The 17601-nt window shown below is 39.9% G+C and overlaps 1 protein-coding gene across 1 annotated transcript in view; it reads right to left on the bottom strand.

Moving 5' to 3' along the window:
- Positions 1 to 17601, bottom strand: part of MALRD1 (MAM and LDL receptor class A domain containing 1) — a gene marked incomplete at both ends in the record, with an annotated part of 444317 nt that overhangs the window by 420034 nt on the left and 6682 nt on the right. The window contains 3 exons of the mRNA XM_084621129.1: positions 1739 to 1885; positions 6785 to 6878; positions 14931 to 15025. Coding sequence (XP_084477255.1) covers positions 1739 to 1885; positions 6785 to 6878; positions 14931 to 15025 — 336 coding nt within the window. The remainder of the gene's footprint in view (positions 1 to 1738; positions 1886 to 6784; positions 6879 to 14930; positions 15026 to 17601) is intronic.

The following is a 17601-nucleotide window of genomic DNA, read 5'->3' as shown; positions in this document are numbered from 1 at the left end:
GATCAGAGCCCCGTGGAGAGGCTGGGCCAGGGCTTATTTACCAACCTTTAAAGAGGGGACAATGACAGTGGGGAACCTAGCTGGTACAATGATCCTGATCCCAAGAAGCCCTGAGGCCCTTGCTGACTCGTGAAGACTTCCACATTATTGGACTCTTTATGTGTAACCCAAAAGGGGTGGACTTGAATGAGTGACCCGGCCAGAGGGCTGAGTCACTAAAAGGACAGACCAGCACAAAGCAGAGCTATAGAGAGAAAGGGGAATGTCCAGGAGGAAGACAACCTGCCCACTCCAGCCTGACTACTAGGTGGCCTTGGAAGTGAGTGGTCCCCTTCACATGCCTCCAGAAAGCTACCACCATCTGAAAAGAGGCTCGCATTTATAATTATTAATTATACAGATTTGTTTTGTCCTTGGGTGGTCCAATTAAAGGTGTAAAGCGAAACCTTGGAATGCATTGGAGGCTAATATAGAGCAGCACCTGTTAGGATATAGATATTCAAGCCTGTCTGTAAAGGCCTATACTTTCTGAGTTTAGGTATATGTTTATCACTTAGTAAGTTATAGAGGTACAAAACAAGAATCAAAATCAATCTGCCTGTTTGTAGGCCTTCTCTTACTGTGGCAGTATGAGGCCCTGTTCTTAGGCTAAGGCTTTTGGCTAAGCAGCAGTGGCAGCCATAAGCTGGGAAGTGGTCCTGACCAGTCACATTGAAATAAGGTGCTATTGGACTGTTAGGAATACAATCCTGTCCTGATAGTGCCTATCACCACCAGATAAAAATGGTTAAAGAAAACTTAGTATAATAGCACCCTGTCTGGAAAGAACTCACTTATCAAAAGCTGGGGTGTGAAATCCTCATTTCTGTGTTGTTCTGTCACTGTAGTCTCCACCTCCCTATTGTTTGTCTGTATAATCTCTGTCTGGTTCTGTGATTGTTCCTGTCTGCTGTATAATTAATTTTGTTAGGTGTAAACCAATTAAGGTGGTGGGATATAATTGGTTAGATCAATCTGTTAGAATTGGTTAGTTAAATTCCAGTAAAATGATTGGTTAAGGTGTAGCTAAGCAGAACCCAAGTTTTACTATATAGTCTGCAGTCAATCAGGAAGTAAGGAGGCGAATGGGAACAGGGAATGGGGGTGTGGGAATTGGAATCATGTTTCATGAAGAGGGGGGAACGGAAACGGACACATGCAAGGTTCTGTGGCATCAGAGCTGAGAAGGGGGACACTAAGGAAGGAAATTGGAATCATTGCTTGCGGGAAGTTCACCCCAATAAACATTGAATTGTTTGCACCTTCGGACATCAGGTATTGTTGCTCTCTGTTCATGCAAGAAGGACCAGGGAAGTGAGAGGGTGAAAGAATAAGCCCTTTAACAGCACCTTACAAATAACACTGCTGTGACAAAAAGGACTTGGGAAAGATTTAATTTGCTATAGAATCATGATGTAATCCCCCGCCCACAGGTAGGACAAAAAATATTAGAGTAAGATTTGATTTATCAAAGATCAGCTCGTTTGAAAACTTAGATGAAAGTTCTTGATGTTCTCATACTAAATGCATAGATCTTGTTACTCATACTGAATATTCCAAAATAAAGGCTAGTTCAAGTATAAAATAAAGCACGTGATGACTTTTAATTCTATTTCCACAATGTTTCCCTCTGACTTGTCCTATAAATTACCACAGTCTAATGACAGCTAATAACCATGTATTTATTTAATATTCTTACCTCTAGTATCATTGCTTTGATCTTTCAGGAGGGCTGATTTTGAGGCAAGATTATTTCCTGCTTTTGTGCGCACCCAGGAAACGTGTTCAAATGATGAATCTGAATTCCAGTCACACATGTCAAGCTCAAAACTGCAAACGTGCTGCTCTAAATGGGAAAGCAATCATTCGGTTACCTCTGAAGTCATTATTTATGAGAATATTTCCCTTTAGAAATTAATGTTCATTAAACTACTTGATAGCCCGTCTGCCTCTGGTTACCTCACAAGTAACCAGCCTACCCGTGGGTTTATCGGGTATTCTAGGCTGCCATCTTTAGTGATACCACTTCAAAAAGTCACTGCCTAATGATGGGTAATTCTTCCAGAGTGAAGAATTACGTTAATTTATAATAAACATAAAAAATTAGAACATGAACATTACAAAATACAATGTTTTGATTGACCTGATCTAATTCTTTTTTCTGATTTTTTTGGTTTTCAAAATTTTTGAAGTTTTAGACTTTTTGTTGGGACAGGAAAACCTTTCAAAATTTTAATTCTTGCCAGAGTGGAAAACCATTTTCCACCCAACTCTAGTTATTAAAGGCATTCTGTGGCAGAGATTGAATTAGAGCCTGGGGTCTTCTGGCTCCAGCCCAGAGGTTCACTTGTACAACCCTTACGTACGGTAGTACCTCTTTACGTAAGTAGTTCCAATTAGTAGAATAATTGGGCCTGTCCTATAGTTTTTGGGGACATTACCACAACTTCCTAAAGTTCTCTCAAAACTCTCAACTCTGACTTATTTGCAAGTCTTCAGACAGAGAAAAAATTAATTTAAGATCTTTTTGTAAAAATTCAGTATTTCATAACATTGCTCCAGCTTTGCAGAAATTTAGCAAACTTAAAAACATGCAATTTTGTCAAAACAAAAAATAGTCTCTTCTTCTCCCTCTTTGGGAACACTGACTTTCAGAAATTCACTGTTTACTTTTCTTGTGGCAAGATTAGAATGAAGATGCTTGAAAATGCATGTCAGTATCTATCTATTTTTTTCTGCAATAGGAGTATAGACACTTTGATGTATATAGAAAACCTTTGAAATGCAAGCTCCACTAGATATGCTATTATAGGAGATTTTTTAAAATAGCTCTCTAACATTTACTATTTAACAATTAAAAGTCATTCTGTGTAGTTTACATGTGTTTATATAATAGCTGTAAATCTGTGGCTTTTTTGAACTATGTAATTAAGCATCAACCAAATTTTGTCAATTTAAATGATCTCTTGAAGGGCTTGCTTATGCTCATGCTTAAATTTACTACAATGAATGGATTAGGGCCTAATTTGCCATTTTTATTACACACAGAAAAGCTGAAATGACAGTAAATAATTTAACTGCAAAGTACAAACTTCAAAGGATTTTAAATGTAGAGCCGTCACCCTGTTGATATCAAGTCAACCAAAGTCGGCTTTCATGTAATATATTACTTCTACAATTTTGCTGAATGGCAGACATGTACAAGCCTCAGAATAGTGAGGTGCAGTTTGACATTTCAGCAATCATTGCTGAAATCAGTGGGGAAAGGTGAGGACATCAGGGTTGTGGAGAGGATTGCTGGGGGAGCGCTGAGTAGACAAGGCGGTAGCAGAAGGCAGTTCCTTGTACAGTAGAGGAAGGAGGAGTGGCACAATGAGGGAGCAAAGGAGTTGATGACAGAAGCAGGAGAAGGGTGTGTGTGTGTGTGTCTTTTTCAGCCCATTCAGAACTATAACATGGATATATATTTGTCAATTATTTGTAGCGTTTTTATGTGCCCCGTTCTGGGGAGAAACCATGTCTGTTTTCAGTGGACAGGCAGAGTCTGGACCAAAAAATATTCTTTAAAAAATGAACATGTTCTCAATAAGCTAATTTATTCATGATCCCAAAAGCTTAGTTTTATATTAGTGAACACAAATGTAGCTCCTTTTGCAGAATGGCTGGTACCTAGGGTATTGTGACAGTTAGGGTTTCTGGAGAAATGCAAGTTTCACCACAAATTTCATGAAATCAGAACTAGTCTCCCTTTAGAGCCCTCTTACCCAGCCATTTCACAAAGACCAGCACAATAAGGAGTTTACATTTCAGCTGGTCATGAATCTGGCCTTCTATTTGAAATGTTCTGCATTAAAACCCTCTTTCCTGAAGCTGGAATTCTGACTCTTTGCTCTTTGGCACCTGAGCTGTCATCTCGGGAAGTTGATTTCTTACCTATCATGTGTCTCTAAATTTGGATGTGACAAGAAATGGATCCAGGCTGAGCTCATTTGATGAGCTTTGTACTGCTGCAACAGATCAGTTGCTATGTTATGCTTTGTATATAAGTAAAATAAGTTTAAAACTTATAATTAAAGATATATATTGATTCAAGGGGGGGGGAATTTTTTGCTTTAAAAGAGCTCTGCTTACAAAGCCAGTAGATTTAGAGAGAGAGATACACATGCTATTTGAGAAATCAGTTAGTGAAGCAAGGACATACTGGCTCATTGGCCACAATGACAAATTATCATTTTTTTTCTCTACATCTGTCCCATTCTCCCATCTCAGCTGCAGTAATCCTCCAAGGAAGGGACAGAGGGAGAAAAATCACATTTCTGCATTGAGAGTTTCACTGACTCCCTGTTTTAAATTTGGTCTTCTAAAAAGCATACTGCAGAAGAGCGGCAGTTCATAGGGCAAGTAGGTCCAAAGCCTGTAATTTGGTTCCCAGCACTCCTCTGCAGCCCTGCTGGGTAACAGTTACTAGTGGGTACTGGCATGTAAATAACTACACCTGGCATCCCACTTTGCTTCTACCTTTCCCAAATGCAGGACATCTGAGGCATAGAAATGCTTATAACACAGCAAGTTTCTTTACCTGAAATTTAATTTTCCTATTTAAAAAGAGATGTGTCCTGTGAAATAAATATTAATCTAGCCTTGAATTATTAGGGTCCCAACGATTTGTATTTGACTCTCAGGATGAAGGTAACATCATCTACAGATGTTCAGCATTTTAAAATATTAATCAGATTGGATATCTACTTTAGATGTCAGTTCTCATTGACTTCTCAGGGGAGCCTCCTATTTTGGATTCCAGTGCACAAAACTGTTTGCAAAAGCTAAATATACCTGAAACTTAAATTCTTCATTCCAGAAGATAACATTGTGATGCTGGCAGACCAGACACCAGCTTATGCCAAGGTCGTTATGTCTCAACTAAACACTGACAATACACAGCTGGAAACTATCTGTCTCGCTTGTGGGTTAATATTGATAAGCTAGGTACTAGAATTATAAGAAAGTGTTCAGTGTTTGGACTCTATCAAATGCTTGCGAGCTGCTCTACGCATTAATCTTACTTGTCATATCTGTATGACATCTGTAATGTAATATTTGAGTGGGCGCAATGTGAGCCTCTGTGATCATGAATCTCCATACTGGAGAGGGACATTAAATAGTGAGAAGAGCTGTTCTTCTACAAAAAGTGTTATGCCGCTCCTGCAAGAAGAGACCCATTGATACCCAACAGGTTATGGTTGGATCTTACAACTGGAAACTCCCTGCGTCTGGACTGAGGAATCATCAACAAAAGGGCTAAAGACTCTTAGTTCTGCTCTCCTCCCCATGTTGCTGCTCTCTATGTTGCTGGATCTCAGAGGGCGGGGTAAGGAGTTTCGTAGGCATAAGCAAGAAATCCCCAGATACTTAACCTGAGTTAATCATAAAGGACAAATACAGCTTGCTGATTATAGAAGCCTCTATTGCCTTTTAAAACCTAAGTAACTAATTTGTGTGTCTATATCCACTTGCTTTAACCTTGTAAATAACTTTTAGATTTCCTTTTCCTATTTAATAAATCTTCCTATAGTGTATTATAGGATTGGCTTATAAGTGTTGGCCTTGATGTGAGATCTAAGGCACAACTGACTTGGGGTAAGTGACTGGTCTTTTGGAAGTAGGAGTAACCTCAATATTGCTGTGATTCTTGGTATACGGGCCATCTATCACAGAGATACACTCAAGACAGACCAGAGTATCCAAAGGGACTGTCTGTGACTCTGTTTAAGGCTGTTAATGTGCCCGATGAGTTTGCACTTGGTGAAGTTGGTTGCTGGAATCTAAGCTTAGAACTCACAACCAGTTTGGGGTTTGTGTCCTGGTTTTTCAACAGTCTGCCCTGAGATTTGTACTCAGACTCTTGTGCCACTACTGGGATCATCGCAAACATATACCAGCATGGTAAAGTAAACTCAAAGAGCCTCAGATTCTCAGGCCAAGCAGCTTTCAGCACAACTCAGGAGTGGGAAGATGCGAAGTTGATTTTAAGTCACCTTTGCACTCCTGTAATTTTGGATCATCAGTGTGCCAGTACAATCTCCTGCTGTAATTCAGACTAGCCAGTGGTCCAAAAAGGTTATTATAGTCAGGGACCTCTGGAAGTGCAGACAAGCCCCAGTCATGTCCCTTTTCTCCTGGACAAACTCTGTCTACTGGCCACAGAAAGGGGACTGGCATAGGAAACATTCCACAGGCTCTACGCCACCAGAGAATGCCATTATGCTTGGATGATCTCCCCAATGGCTAGCTACATTGACTTAATGGCTACTTAGAGGCAGCAGAGTAGTGCAAAGTATCCACAGAGCAGATGAGAATCAGTGCCTTAAATCCTTAAAAGGTTGTTTGTTTGAGGTTTTTTTTTTTTAAAAGGTCAGCTCCACAGCTTTCCCTCAGCTGGATGAAAACATGAATTCTCAGGCAAAGAACAGTACGTCTTTCCTGCCCATTGAAGATTTTGTGGTAGTATTTCTGCAGAAAGTTCCTGAGGCATTTATAATACACCAGATTTGTTAAAAGTATTTATTGTCCTTCTTTGTAGTTGTGTTTATGAAATCTGACAGCAGATAGTTTGGAGGAATAAAATATAAGCCACATGAAAATGATTAAGTAGTTGAGAAATCTTTTGAGTACAAAATGGCCACTTTGCGTTTTCTCTTTTGGCTTAAGGGGGAAAGAATTATTTTTGTGGTTAAAGGATTCTTACCGAATGCTGGAAAACATCCTCCACTGAAAGAAATATCATCAATAGCAATGGTACCATCTGGTCCCCAGGCCTCAAGTGTCCCTTGAATGACAACCTGCATGATGTTTAGCAGCAAGTTAGGAGGAAATGCCATTCATGTTGTCTCACATACATAAAAAGGGGAAAAAAAGGATACCTGTATTCTGCAGAATCCCTGAAGTTGTTACATTATGTGAACTAACAGTCTAATCACACAAGAGTATATACTGTAGAGTTTCTACTGGAAATAAAGAAGCCCAGGTCATGCAAAAAAAATTATCTTAGTGGATTAACAAGCCTGGCTTTTGATCACTACTGTGGTTTTTGTCGCCATGGATATACACCCTAATCATGCTTTCAGGTCAAAAGCTAAATTGACTTTAACCAAAAGGCCCATACAGACCATAATAAAATGTATTCCTTTCAGAGGAACTAAGTCAATTAGGATCATAGTGGTTAAAAGATAGAAAAAAACGTATGGGATTATCAAGTCCCTCCTTCCACCAGGGCCTGGGGATAGCAAGTGTGCTTTTTTCCCATTTTCGGAGTTTACCAGGCAGAGATCTGGAGCAGTGGCAGGACAACTAATGCCATTCCAGCCTGTAAACTTTTGTCAATGGAAGGGCCCAAAAGTTATCAGATGTTAATCACTAACACCTTAAAGGAGATATTTTCCCATCAATTATACTGTACCATTGGAGCTATGCACAGATGTCTTGCATTTCTGTTAGTGATTTAGGGCTAGATTGTAATCCAGCCTATATGGCCACCCAGGAACATAAGGGGAATAAGACCACACAATCACACTTCCCCTGTGCAGCCTTCCCTCATCCTAACCTCAGGCCAAGTGGGGAGAGTAGGGCTACATATCCAGTACTCCTTCACCAGAGAGGTCAGCAGGGAGTGGCTGGAGAGAGGTAAGAAATGGGTAGAACCTAGGTGTTGCTGCCTCCCCACCATGAGGGGGCCACTGCAGCTGAATTGAGATTATGGTGTAGGAAAAGAAGTAATTTACTATGGGCAAGAGGCAACAGAAGATTATTTTCCCCCATGGGAACAAGGTGGGAGTGGTGATAAGGAAGAAATTCCAACACTGAATCAGTTCCCTGGGCTCCTTATGGTGTGGTGATGCTACACCTTCCCCTTACAGAGCTATATCTAAAAGCACAGTCTAGTCTTACTATTAAGTGTTAAATTGATAATACTAAATCAGCAAAACTTCCAGTATTAGTTTTAAAGTTCAGAGACAATTTTATGGACGGCTTGTACAACTTAATAAAAAAGACATTAGGCCCCCAAACCCATATTTTGTAATTAATTTATGCCATAGATTATTATAGTCTTCACCAGTGAGTACTACCTGTATTCCAAAACATTTGGGGGTAATACCACATAGGATTTCATTGCCGAACCATAGATATGATCATTATATTTATTCCTTGCCTTGCTCCAGGGAAACAACATTAACTACTGTAATAACAAAACTGTAATCACATTCAGTTTTTCTGGCTACATCTGAACTACATAGGCAATATTATATCATGTGTACCCAAATAAGCTGTGTATTAAAAATATGCTAAGCTAAATATGCTAAATATGCACACGTTCAAAGCTGAACATATAGCTGAATTGCCAAACTACATTGAGTTAGCCATGTCGTGTATATCCCAGCCTCTGCAGTACTGTGGAAAGTAGGATAACTAGTGAGTATTTTCCCTTATTAATGCTACAGAAAAACTGCAGCTAGCCAAACATGGAGAAGCTGCCTCTTCAGAAATAACAGTGTTGTTCAGAAACAGTGCCATCTTGTGAGTTTATATTAGAGCTGGCCAAAAAGCATTCGGATGGAACAGTTTTCTGTTAGAACATATAGTTTCATCAAAATCTATATATTTCTCAAGAACACATCTATCTTGACAAAATTTTCTATGGGAGAATAACTTTCTCATTTCAGTAATGTCAAGATGTTTCATTTTGATAATATCAAAACATTGTTCCATTTTGTTTTGAATTATATTGAAATAGTTTTAATCTAATAATTGATAACTGACCAATTTTATTTAAATATTCTGATATATTGTGTGGGTATATATTATTATATACTATATTATGTTTCAATATTATCAAAAGGCAGAAAATGTTTTAACTGCAATGTTTCATTCTGATTTGTAATGAAAATAAACTTTGAAATGTGAGAATTTTTCATGGAACAGAAATTCTATTTATGACCATTTTTCATGTATACACATGTTGTACAAAGAAGTTTAAATATATCAAGTAAAGCTTGGGTGAGTTATGATGTAACTTGGGTGAGTTATGATGTATAATATAATTATAATCATATATTCAATTTTTCCCTTATTTATTTATTATAAGGTTTTAATTATGCCTCCAAAAATGTTATTCAGCTCAGGATCATAACTTGGAAAATAAAACAAACATATTAGTTTAAAAATTTACAAATAAAATAATAAAACAAATGTTTGACCATTTCACAATTAGTATTGTGTATGTGGTTGAATTTAACTGGTTATTCAATAGGCTCACTTTTTAACAATTTAAACCACTGTCCTGATTTTACCCCCTTGACTAATCTGAGTAGAGATGGGCTGAACTTGCGTGATTTGGGTAATACTAGAGCAGTAATGTCTTGTTTTGGTTTTGCAAAATCAGAGGCGGTTTCAGAACCATATTCTACAAAACTACCATACGGGGTACTATTAAATGTTGTACTGCTGCTATCCCCCTTAAACACCCCCACACATAATTTTGTGACTAATAATAATAATTAATAATAGATGATGATATTGGGCATAAAAACAGCGTGTGTGCGCTCACACACATACAAGGGAATACCCTTAAATGCACCTATTGAGTGCTTTCTAGAGCAGTTGACTCACATGACACTTCATGACTTTTGGGCCATATCCACTAGTACACTCTGACTGTTTTGCATCAGCAAGGCTAAGCAGCCATAAAGCTGTTTTAACCATCTGGCCTAGCTGGGTTTACAGATGCTTTGTGTTGCTGGAGTTGCACAAAATACCTGATGGGAACTGGTTAAATCTGGCCCTTATTTTTTAAAGACATGACAGATGCCTTCTCTGGGGAAATAGATAACCTCAGTGGACTCTGATATAGTGAACACTGCATAATTTCAAAGGAAACAGAAGCTCTAGGTATTAAACATATGCATATGAAAGGAAGCTATTGCAAAAAGAAGAAAAACCTTGCTGAGAGTTCAGCTGTCTAAGGCGGTATTCTGTATACTTCCTGGGTAGTTTGATTGCAAGCTTCCTTTCACAGAATCTTTTGAAGAATACTTTTAACACAGTGCAAGATGTTACAAGAGCATCCCTGCAGCCTAGCAAGGCAAAAAAGGTTAGCAATAGATCACCAACAGTTATAGTACATCACCGTACTTTAATAACAGCCTTGATGATTGGTATAACCAAAGGTTCCCATGGGGTCAAATATGTCCCAAATTCCTATGAATCTTTTAAAGATGTACTGTTTTCATACAGTGAATGGATTATTTTAGATTGATATATATTACTCTGATATGTTTGAACACATTGCTGCATTATAAAGCACATGAATGGAAAACCAACATTACAGCAGTGGTTTATAAATAGCAGCATGGGCAAATTTTTAAGCTTGTGGAATTCTGTACATGTTCAGTTCCTGCATATTTCCTTTCCTTTACCTTCTTGCCACTGTTCTGACACAAAACTTTTCTGCTATTTGCCCAATGTTCGATACTGGCTTGGGACATGCAGGGAACTTGTCTTATTTCTTAATATAAAACTGAGGAAAGGGGAAAAAAAATCACTACTGAAAATGTACTAGTGAAGGGCTTGACGCAATTGACCTCAGAGAGAGTAGGTTCAATGCCAATTTTAAATCTTTCTACTTCAAGATTGCCAATTCTGTATTTTTCTCTCTCAAACTTGGCTTGAGTTTCCTACTCCATGAGGAAAATGATAGTGTTAAATGCTTACCTCACACCTTCCACTACCGTTTTGTTTTTTAAAAATGTTATAAAGGTCTTCTTCACAAATGGCAAAAACTGTATCCCCCTCTCAATTCATTTAACTCAATAACATCTGAACTGATTCCCCTCAAAATTTGAGCAACAAATATTTACTGTTCCATGAGACCAAGCCTGGAAACATTCAGCCCAAAAGGCCGAGGAAATCATTATAATGGAAATGCTTTGTTAAGCTTAGCAGTAGCATTTGCTGCCATAACTATAACAATGAACGCATCAGAATACCTCCCTACCAGACCTATTATTGCTAGCTAATCATGTAGTGCCAGTGGCCACCAGCCTGTAGGCACTACAATGGCTAAGATTATGGCACGTTCTCTTTTTCTGTAACTGGCAGCTCTGGTTTGTGTGGCTGAATCCTCTGCACATGCTGAATCCCAATGAAGTCAACAGTCTTCCTAGGCAGGCAGATTCCTGTCTGTGCAATCAGACTGCAAGAATGGAGCCTAACACACCAAATACAGAAGCAATGACAAGTACAGGCCTGAATCACAGGGACAGTGTCTACCATCCCAATACTTTTATTCAGAGCAGTCTCTGCCTCACACAAAAAAAAATGGATGTTATTTAATATGTAAGACTTGCAACCCAGAGTAACTATGGGGAAAAAACACTGAAGAAAGAGCTCTGCTAGTCAAAGAATGTGCTGAGTTCATTCTGTGATGGGCAGCTTAAAGCAGTACAGATCTCAATACGTCAGAGCTCCCTATAGTTGGCAATAAGCCGATATGGCTTTTGACTGACTGTATCACAATGGTTATTTTTCTACCTTTCATTTTTGCAGAAGTTCAGTGCTCTTGAAAAATGCCATCTTGACAGCCCTGGAGACTGAGATCACCTAAGTATCCACAGGACAGGTTCAGAAAGACATGTGCACTGCAAGATCACACACAAGATTCTGACAATATGCTTCCCCTTGGAACTGGAGGGAACATTTCCAAGGATGAGAGGGTACTTCAGTGCCGGAACTAGCCCATTGGGGGTCTTTAGCAGAAATACTCCCCCCCCCCCACACACACACACAATACTAACAGAGGCAAGTTCTTATAATAAAAAGTGAATGGGGGGGCTTAATTTCTTGGGACCATAAGCAATTTCTTAGTCTGCTTATCCCTATGGCTGGCTCTGCTGACCGTTCAGTCTCAGTGCCTGTTCAGATCCTTGGCCACTCTGATAAGAGCCCTAAAAGCAGTGACATTTCAACAGTATCATAGAATCATAGAATATCAGGGTTGGAAGGGACCCAGGAGGTCATCTAGTCCAACCCCCTGCTCAAAGCAAGACCAATCCCCAATTAAATCATCCCAGTCAGGGCTTTGTCAAGCCTGACCTTAAAAACCTCTAAGGAAGGAGATTCTACCACCTCCCTAGGTAACGCATTCCAGTGCTTCACCACCCTCTTAGTGAAAAAGTTTTTCCTAATATCCAACCTAAACCTCCCCCACTGCAACTTGAGACCATTACTCCTTGTCCTGTCCTCTTCTACCACTGAGAATAGTCTAGAACCATCCTCTCTGGAACCACCTCTCAGGCAGTTGAAAGCAGCTATCAAATCCCCCCTCATTCTTCTCTTCTGCAGACTAAACAATCCCAGTTCCCTCAGCCTCTCCTCATAAGTCATGTGTTCCAGACCCCTAATCATTTTTGTTGCCCTTCGCTGGACTCTCTCCAATTTATCCACATCCTTCTTGTAGTGCGGGGCCCAAAACTGGACACAGTACTCCAGATGAGGCCTCACCAATGTCAAATAGAGGGGAACGATCACGTCCCTCGATCTGCTCGCTATGCCCCTACTTATACATCCCAAAATGCCATTGGCCTTCTTGGCAACAAGGGCACACTGCTGACTCATATCCAGCTTTTCGTCCACTGTCACCCCTAGGTCCTTTTCCGCAGAACTGCTGCCTAGCCATTCGGTCCTTAGTCTGTAGCTGTGCATTGGGTTCTTCCGTCCTAAGTGCAGGACCCTGCACTTATCCTTATTGAACCTCATCAGATTTCTTTTGGCCCAATCCTCCAATTTGTCTAGGTCCCTCTGTGTCCTATCCCTGCTCTCCAGAGTATCTACCACTCCTCCTAGTTTAGTATCATCCGCAAATTTGCTGAGAGTGCAATCCACACCATCCTCCAGATCATTTATGAAGATATTGAACAAAACCGGCCCCAGGACCGACCCCTGGGGCACTCCACTTGACACCGGCTGCCAACTAGACATGGAGCCATTGATCACTACCCGTTGAGCCCGACAATCTAGCCAACTTTCTACCCACATTATAGTGCATTCATCCAGCCCATACTTCTTTAACTTGCTGACAAGAATACTGTGGGAGAGAGTGTCAAAAGCTTTGCTAAAGTCAAGAAACAATACATCCACTGCTTTCCCTTCATCCACAGAACCAGTAATCTCATCACAGAAGGTGATTAGATTAGTCAGGCATGACCTTCCCTTGGTGAATCCATGATGACTGTTCCTGATCACTTTCCTCTCATGTAAGTGCTTCAGGATTGATTCTTTGAGGACCTGCTCCATGATTTTTCCGGGGACTGAGGTGAGGCTGACTGGCCTGTAGTTCCCAGGATCCTCCTTCTTCCCTTTTCTAAAGATTGGCACTACATTAGCCTTTTTCCAGTCATCTGGGACTTCCCCCGAACAGTTATCAGAAGGTTAAAATGTTTGCTAACCAGTCAACCAGTTATGATTACAGAGAAAAGATTCCATATTCAATTAACAATTTCCCCCCCCCCCTTTTTTAAAGTCTCAGAAAAGAAGGATGGGAGATAGAAAAGCAAATGTAAGGCTTGATCTTGATCTCCAGCATGAAGTTGCACACTGTTGGGTATCCAATAATATCAGATAAGCCCAAAAACTCAGAGATGCACTGCACATGTGCCCTGGGGAGTTGTGCCTTAGTAAATTGGAGGCACACACTGCTTTGAAAAATGTAGGACCCAGTGGACAGTAGCCACTTTTACAAGTCAAGAAGTGATGAATGTTCTTCAGCCTAAGGGCAAAGACCTCATCAAATGATATTATGACTGCCATGGACAGTAACAGTATATTGTACAATGAGGCATTTGGTCAGAAGTATTACAAGGCAGAGACTTACTGAGCTCTTATAACCAGATGGTCCTTACCTGAAGGGTAAACATAATAGCCAGATCCTCATGATAACCATGCTAGAAGTAAAATTACCCTGATATTTTTTAAAACAGTATTCTGCAGAACAGTGAGAATACATTGTGTATGATGTCATTTTGTAGGTATGATGCTATTCCTTACTGTGCTAGTGGTCTGCATAGATTAACGTAGGAAAATATTGAAACTAATTGAGCGAACTTTTAGAAGGTTACAGCAGTTGAGAACTAGTGAAATCACTGCATAAATATATCTTGTAACAAAGCCACAAAGCTAGACTAAATATTGTAAATATTTAATCACCTAGCAAATCTCTATAGACGTTCACAGCCAATAAATAAACAAAAAAGGTCCAGTCTAGCAAAACAGTTAACTTCTTTGGGGTATGAAAGAATAAACAACTAATCTGAGCTCCGAAACAAGTAATTTTTATGGACAAGTTCCTATTTACAATGTTATAAGAGTGATTGTTCTGTATAAAATCTGAGCACATTTTAAATGGATTTCAGTTTTTAGCTTTCACATCACCACAAGATAAGATCAAGCAATAATAAATTATATGGGTCTTGAATAACTAAAATGTGTACTATCCTTTCTTTGATTCACATTATTTTCCAGATTTAAAATAATTTTTATATTTATCTTCACACAATATACTAATCTCCCCATTATAAATATACACTGTAGCAATTTACAAACCTCAAATTTTTCAGTGCTGTTGATTGTAATCACATTTGCTCTCCATTGGTTTTGTAGCCCTCCTGCTTCTTGCCAGATGTTTTTAAAAGGACCATTAGAATGTGTTTGGAGTCCCACCATCAATATTCCCCTTATTTGACCAATCCAATAGTAAAATGCAATCTAGGACAAAGAAAAGTTCTGATTATTCCAGCAAATCACAATGACAAGAATATAATGAAAGGAAGGTGCAGTCAAAATACCTGGCAAATGTGTTTGCTATCAGTAGGGAGGAAAACTCTGCTCCTTAAAGTTGCAGGAGATGAGGCCACTTCAGAGGACAATAAGAGGAAATAGGCTATTTTTAAAAAGAGCAAGAATAAAATAGAAGGTTTAAGAACGAGTGGTATTCTAACAAATCTATAGAACATACCAGAAAAATTACATTATTTAGTAACTGATTGGAAATAACAGATAAATAATTACATTGAGGAGATTTATCTATAAGAGGACTTTTTCTGGGATTTTTTGTGGTATAAATTACAAACTGTGTTAAAAAATAATCAGATATTCAATATTTTGTATTCTAGTCACTTTTCAGTGTGAGGGCCCAAGCCTTATTAACTATACACTAAAACCCTGCTCTGAAGACAGAATTAATAACTCCCCCAGGGGCTTTTCTATGATGCATATTGCAATAGTATCTGAGTGCTTCATAAACATTAATGAATTTATTTTCACTCCACCCCTTTGAGCACAATCCATCTTGTCCATAGAATGAGGCAGGAGTCCTGTGGAAAAATAGTTGTAATTAAAGACTGTATCATAAGGCATATGCACAGCAGGGCCTAATTAAGGTTGCACAGATAACCTTAATTCCAACATTTCCTAACTTTTGAGTGCATGACTTTTACTTTGCAACCGTAATAATGTTCTTTTAGCATCGTTTATTTTTGTGCACAATTTTTTAGGTTTGTAAAAATGCAAACTGAAAAAAATAGAAATTCCATGGACCAGCACTAGTGAGGGTGGAAAACTTTGTCAGTAGTTTTTTTCAAATATTTGTTGACAATAGAGGAAGAGACAGACTCAGGGATATCGGGTTCCTTTCCAGGCTTTGGAAGGGATGGAACTCTAGTGAGTACAGACTCTTCTAACCATCCCCCACAGTCAGCCCCCCAAGCATGACCCCTTCTTCCCAATCCCCTTCAACCTCTCCCCACATCAGTCTTGTCTCTTCCCCTGGCTCCTCATCACAGTTCCATTCTTCTGATGTAGCCTGTCCTCTTTGCCCAGCCAGTCCATGTTCCCCCCCTCACGGCTCCTCACACAATCTCTCTCCCCTCCTCTGGTCTCCAGTCACCCAACCCCCATTCACCCTCACATCCCTCATCCCCTGGTTCCTAGTTCCAGTTTCCCTTCAGAGGCTTCTCGTCTAATGTCAGTGTCTCCCCTCCCTTCCCTCCCTCCCCTGGCTCCTTGTTCCCATCTCTTTATCCAATCCGTCCCAGCTTTTTCCCCACATCCTGGCTTTTCATCAGATCTGTCTCCCCCCTTCCCCGCCCACCACATCTCCTTCCTCCCCCCACACTGATTCCCAGATCAGACTCCTTGCCTGGCCAGTCCTAGTCTCCCCTCCCTAGCTCCCAGTACCCCCCACCTGAATTCCCAGTCCTAATGTCCCCCCTACCCCAGTTCTCATTTTACCTCTCCTCCTTGCCAACAGCCTCCCGTTAGTGGCCGTGTCATCCCCTCTACCCCCACATCAGGCTTTTGTCCCCTTTGCATTTGAATCAAGTAGCTTCCTCTGCCACACTTTCTGAGCCCAGCAGGGAGCATCCATTGGTAACACAGGAGACATCATCTTTATGCTCTGTTCCCCTGCCTGGCCCAGCCTGCAGGAGCACAGAGCTTCAACTTTAGGGAAAGTTCTGCTCAGTCCCAGGCTGGCAGGAGCATGCCCAGTGCAGATGGAATTTTTGGGCAATTTAGCTATTAACGAGTAACATCACACTCGGCATGTGTAAACTATGATTCTTCAATGGCTCAGTAACTTGGCCAAATTTGGGCAGATTTTCATGGGGATGTCAAAAAGTACATCCCTGGCACAAAGGCCATCCCCCTGTCAAGTTTGAAGACCCGGCTCCAAAGCGTGGGGGAGTTGAGCAACTCAAAGAAAGATCATCAAATTTTTTTTTTAACCTGAGCAAAACAATCTATTTTCCCCTAGCCTGGTTCTCAGAAATAACTGAGTCAGTTTGGTTAAAATTTTCCATAAATGGTTACCCTGAGGCAGACGCCCAGCATGATATGATTCAACCCAAACAGCTAAAGTTTGGCAAAATTATAACCAAATGAAAACAGGGTCTTATAATGGGAAGTGTCAGGTAACCTTAATAGGAAAGGTTACCAGGCCTCTAGTAACAGAGCTTAAAGTCAATGGGAGTCCTTCTGTTCATTTCAGTGGCCTTTGGAGCAAGCCTTAAGTGAGGTTCACCCAGCACTTGTGTATAACTCTCAGATAACTGTTTCCTTAACAGTGTTCCAGAAAACCACTTCCAATCTCAGTAATAAAATGGGTCACTTTTTTTAAATGTGGGATGTTAGCTTAAGGACACACAGAATGCAGATTTTTGGGAAACCACTACATATATAAATATATATATATGCCATCATCTTCCATAGGTTTCAGTTTTGCGCTTCTAAAGCGAAGTAGAGAAAGTAAGGCTGACACTTTTGAAGCCTTAGACTCTAGTAATCACTATGTTCTTACCAGTTTAAAAACAATTTCAAAGCAATAAAAACTCTATTTTCTTCTTCTTCCTTTCATACCATTCATTTTGCAGGTCTTTTAGGCTACATATTTTGATATGAACAGATTATAATTTTTTTAGAATGATCTATATCTTGCTTATAGTTACTGTGCACTGATCT

The sequence above is a fragment of the Lepidochelys olivacea genome (assembly GCF_965140295.1).
Source record: "Lepidochelys olivacea isolate rLepOli2 genome assembly, chromosome: 2".
NCBI classification, from domain to species: domain Eukaryota; kingdom Metazoa; phylum Chordata; order Testudines; family Cheloniidae; genus Lepidochelys; species Lepidochelys olivacea.
The sequence above is the reverse complement of the archived record's forward strand: the minus strand, read 5'-3'. Positions and strand labels throughout refer to the sequence as shown.